We start from the raw sequence: 4,997 nt of genomic DNA on the forward strand, positions 1-4,997 counted from the left end.
AACCCAGATGGCAGAGGGGGCCCTCTTATCCCTTGAAGATCTGGTCGGACTTGGCCTGGACCCCATCGCACAGTCTCCGGCGGCTCAGAGCCCCTTCCCCCACCCTGCCCCGTGCATTCCCAGGCTCATTTCCTCTGGGCTGCAGTTTGTGGCTGCTGCCCCTTCACCTTCTGCCTTCCGTTCAAAACGTCATCGTCATCATCATAATAAAGTTCCAGCAAGCCAAGCATTTTGTGGATTTAGTAAATTTACTGAGGGTTTGCAGGTTGTCGGAATGTGTCGCATGCTGCATGGCCACCTGCCAGCTCCCGGATCCTCCCATCCGGCCTCCAGAGCCTGTGCTCCTCACAAGTGACCCTCCGCACACAGGCAGTGCCCCCCACCTCCTACAGGAAGCTGGGTTCTGTCTCCCGCCCCGGCACATACCCGCTGGCTCCCTGCCAGGCTGCTTTGCTTTTCTTAAGCCCAGCCCCCAGCACACAAGCACCCACCCTACCCTAACCCAGACTGCCGCAGCCTGCACCCCAGCCAAGCCCAAAAGCCCTCCTTTTTTTCCTCTTCCTCGGGCCACAGGCAGTAGTCGCCCCTGCGGAGCAGCCAGGCCAGTCTGTGGTAGCGGGGCAGCTGGTGGCGGGAGATGCGCTCCAGGAAGACCAGCAGCAGCACGGGGGGCCGAGGGGCAGCCAACACCAGGGAGGTGGCCAGGCGGAGCTCCAGGCGGCAGCGGGCCGTGTGCAGGGCCCGGTGACTCATCACGCACAGGGTCACCCGGCTGCCCGCCATGCTGTCGGCCACATTGTCAACCACGTCTTTGCCCGGCTCAAAGTCCCTCTCGGGGAGGCAGAGGCGCAGTCCGCGGCCAGCTGGAGGACAGCCCTCCAGAACAGGCAGCAGCTCCTGCACCACCCAGCCCTGGTCTTCGCTGCAGTGGGACACGAACACATCGTAGAGGAATCTCCTGCCCTCGCCCCTCTGACCCCACAGACCCTGGAGCCAAGCCCTGAGCCAGGCCTGGAGATAAAGGACCCAAGAGTTGCGGGCTTCCTGGAGGAGGGGCAAGGCGATCAACAGAAGCAGCAGGCAGGAGGAGCCCACAAAAAGCGCCAGCTCCAAGGTCTGGAAGCAGTGGCTCTGGAGAAAGGGGAAGAGAGGGCTCTTGGGACGGCCCTCAGCTTCTGCCGGGCACATCTGGTACGCTCTGATGTGCCAGTAGGTTCTAGGGGACCTCTCCAGCCAGGGTGCCACCCAGGCATTGGCGCAGAGACAGGCCAAGGATGAAGAGAGAATGTACATGTACTGGGGCATCCGGGGACTGTGGTCCTGGAGGCTGTCGTCCAGCACCAGGTTGTCCTCCTCCATCAGCACCAAGACCTGGAGACTGCCGAGGCCCCGGAACGCAGCGGCGGACAGGGTCTGCAGCCCCGTGTGGTACAGCTGCAGCACCTCCAGCCGGGGCAGCTCCCCCACCAGCTCTGCCAGCTGCAGGGGCCGGGGCTGGGCTCTAGACTTCAAGGACTCCAGCTTCAGCTCCTGGAGGCTGGGCAGCCCCGTGATGCGGCAGGGTCTGGAGATGTGTCCCAGCGCCTGGACCTTCAGGGACTGCAGCGTGGGGAGCTGCCACAGGAAGAAGCTAGAGTTGTCCTGGGAGCAGAGGGCCTCCAAGCTCCGGCCAATCAGAAAGAGCTGGCGAAGAGTGGGGAGGATTTTGGAGATATTCTGGGGCCCCAGCTGCAGGCCCCAGTCTTTTAAAGTCATTGTCTGCAAGACTGGAAAGACATTAGAAGCCAGTTCCCAGGGCTTCCTGCCTGGGACAGCGTGCAGCTCCAGGCTGGTCAGCCTGGTGGGCAGGGACAACGCCACCCCAGGAGGGCCACGGGGGAGCTGCAGCTTCAAGTCTTGCAGACTCTCTGCTCCCCAGAAGGCCCCGGCTGAGCTCAGCTCCACATGGGTGTTGAGCAGGTTCAGACTGGTCAGAGCACGCAGAGGAGCCAGCCAGCCCTCACCCAGGGATACCAAAGGATTGCTGTGCAAGTTCAAGGTCTTTAGCCTCTGTAGGCCTTGGAACATCTGGCCCTCTAGGTGAGTCAGCTGGTTTATCTGAAGTTCCAGCTCCTGTAGCTGTGGCAGGCAGGAGAAGGTGGCTGGAGGCAGGATGCGCAATCCATTGCTGGACATGTCCAGGGCCCACAGGCCTGACACAGGCCCTGTCTCGTTTGCACACAGCATGACAGCCTGCAGCTGGTTTTGGGCCAGATTCAGTCTCTGAAGCCTGGGCATGGTGGCCAGGAAACTTGGTGGCAGCTCCGTCAGGCCAGTGTTTCCAAGATCCAAGGTCTTCAGGCTGTGGCAGGAAGCCAAGGCCTCCGGCGCTATGCGCTTTATCCGATTGCCCCCCAAATGCAGCTGCTGCAGCTCCAAGGAGGCAACCAGCTCGGCAGGCAGCACCACCGTGTCAGAGGATGACGCGAACAGTGTGTCCAGACTCTGCAACCCCAGTCCCAGCACTGCAGCTGCTTTTATCTTGGTGCGGTCCAGACGCAGGGTCCCCAGTCTCAGGCCCTGGAGAGCCCCAGAACTGATATTCTGCAGCTTCGCGTTGAAGGACAGATCCAGCCTGTCCAGGGTCCAGGCATCCTCAGAGGAAGCGCCTTGCACCAGATCTGGGAAGATGTTGGCCAGCGTCCCCATATCCTGAAGGCAACCGTGTGTGACAGACAGCTGCCGTAGCGCAGGAGGCAGTCGGACACCCAAGCTTTCGTCCAGGCAGGGGCCCGAGAAACTGAGCTGTTGGAGGGCACTGAGGCCGCTAAAGGCATCAGGGGGTAGGAAAAGTGGCGTCTTTTTCATTGGGGGAGCCGTGAAACAGAGATACTGCAGCTGTTCCAGGCCCCGCAGAGCTCCTGGCAGGAGCTGGCTGAGACGGAGATTCAGTTCCAGGACCTTGAGTCCCAGAAAGTTGGAGAAGGCATCCTGGGGCAGAACAGAAACAGTACCAGAGAGACAGAGCCCCTGCACCCTCTGCGGCACAGCCTCCAAGGCCTGGGTCAGGTTGGTCACCGAGAAGCATGTGGCAAGGAGGGGCAGGCTAGAGTACAGCCGGAAGCTTATGAAGTAGCGAGACAGCAGAGGCAGCCGGGAGCCTTCGGTCACTAGGCAGTTAGAAGCCGTCCAGCCTGCAGCCGGAGGAAGACACAGGAGCAGACCAGGCAGCAGCACACGCCTGCCCATCGCAGCTCCAAGCCTGGGCCACAGAGAAGTGGAATCAGAACCCCACTAGCTCCCCTCCTTTTCCCAGCCCCCACCCCCTCCCTCTGCACGCGTATGTACACAATACTCACAGCAGGGACCCGAAGGGATCCAGAAGCAGGGTCAGAGGGTCCCAGCGCTTCCAATCTGCAGAACGGCTGGGGAACTGAATGTCAGGGTGGGATGAGGGCTCCGAGGGTCAGGGGGAAGGGGAAGAATGCTAGTGGTGAAATGGGGCCAGGGTTCACTTCTCCACCACGAGGAAGGAAGTAGCATCCTAAGCACGAGTTCTGGCGCCAGGGATTCGGGATCCCTCTCTGCCACAGTAGTGGGAGATGCTGGGGACCACCGGTCCGAGCTCCAGTTTCTTTACAAGCATCCTAATACCTGCTTCGGAGGATTGTTGCAAATTACAAATGGGGTCTTCTCCTCATCACCCCCTTGACTGCTCCCTCTCCTTACTCTTAACAGAAACGAGAAGTAAATCAGGAATTTTGAAAAAGCAGATGCTGTGTAAGAATAATAAAACATGAAAACATTGCCCTGTGGACGTCCTGTTCTGCCTGGAAGAGACCAAGAGCCCAGGTGCAGCTGGGAGCACCGGCCAGCTCTGCTCCCGCCCTTCCAAGCAGGCACAGGGAGGGAAGGTCCCCTGGGCGTGGACCCTGACGTGCAGGGTCAGGCAGGAGGGAGGGCAGGAGGTGACCATCGCCAGCAATGCAGCGAACCACGATCTGCTCAGAAGACAAACTCCTTGACTTGGGAGATGTCGCTCCCCCTCTCGCGGAGGAACGACACTGGACCCTGCGCTGTTCTCTTTGCCCGGCCCTTCCCAGGTTAGCTGCCGTTCCCTCACTCGCGGAGGAACGACGCTGTCCTGGGTTAGCTGCCGCACCCCCACCCCCCCGCCTCCATGGAGGGGCGGCGGCACCCCCACCGCTTTCCCCGCTTCCGCAGAGGAGCGTCACACCGCCGGCCGGCTCTCTCGGGGGCTGCACAGATGTTCCCTTTAGATGTTCCTGGTGCATGTTGTCTCTCTCCTCCTTTATAGTCCTCTTCCACCAATCCCAACTCTGCTGCCCACACGCCGAGCACACTGCTCTCCTCCAATCAGGAGCAGGATCAGCTCCTGCAGCTTATCAGTCGAATTGGTGAGGCAGCTGTGTAGAAGTTGTTTACTCTCTCTCAGCTCCAGGTTGTGGGAGATCAGATGCATAGAATTCGTCTTAGCAATTCCAGTAATTTAGTCCAGTCTCGGTTGCTCTCCACAGGGAGAGGCTGTCTACCCAACTCTACAAGAAATGTAAGAACCATCTACTGCATTCCATCTAAAGCTGGAAATGAGACACCTCTATTTCTGTTCAACATTACGATGGAATCCTCAGCAAGGAGAATGAGAAAGAAAGAAAAGGCTCAGAAATGAACATTATGTGGACTTTAAAGGAGAAGCCCCAGGGTCACCATTTGTAAGACGCCCTGGTTACATTAGGGTCCCAAGAATTTCTGGAAACAGACCTTTTTTTTTAGAAAAAAGATTTTATTTACTTACTTAAGAGGTAGAGTTATAGACAGAGAGAAGGAGAGACAGAGAAAGGTCATCCATCTACTGGTTCACTCCCCAAATGGCTGCAACAGCCAGAGCGAAGCCAATCCGAAGCCAGGAACCAGGAGCTTCTTCTGCGTCTCCCATGAGGGTTGCAGGGGCCCAAGCCCTTGGCCATCTTCCACTGCTTGGAAACAGACTTTTAAAA

General features: G+C 58.8%; 1 protein-coding gene across 2 annotated transcripts; it reads right to left on the reverse strand.

Annotated features, from left to right (window-relative positions):
* Nucleotides 1–229: 229 nt before the first annotated feature.
* Nucleotides 230–3,479, reverse strand: LOC100338778 (toll-like receptor 12). 2 transcript variants are annotated; one of them, XM_002720664.5, is made up of 2 exons: nt 3,339–3,479; nt 230–3,241 (listed from the first exon to the last, which is right to left on the reverse strand). In XM_002720664.5, exon 2 carries the CDS (start codon nt 3,226–3,228, stop codon nt 493–495), a length of 2,736 nt encoding a protein of 911 aa, XP_002720710.2. In that variant the 5' UTR covers nt 3,229–3,241; nt 3,339–3,479; the 3' UTR covers nt 230–492.
* Between the last annotated feature and the right edge of the window lie 1,518 nt (nt 3,480–4,997).

Source organism: Oryctolagus cuniculus, chromosome 7, assembly GCF_964237555.1.
Source record: "Oryctolagus cuniculus chromosome 7, mOryCun1.1, whole genome shotgun sequence".
In the NCBI taxonomy this organism is placed as follows: Eukaryota; Metazoa; Chordata; class Mammalia; order Lagomorpha; family Leporidae; genus Oryctolagus; species Oryctolagus cuniculus.

Bases quoted from the DNA above. Each gene is read 5' to 3' on its own strand.
- LOC100338778 (XM_002720664.5), bottom strand. From the start codon at position 3,228: ATGGGCAGGCGTGTGCTGCTGCCTGGTCTGCTCCTGTGTCTTCCTCCG.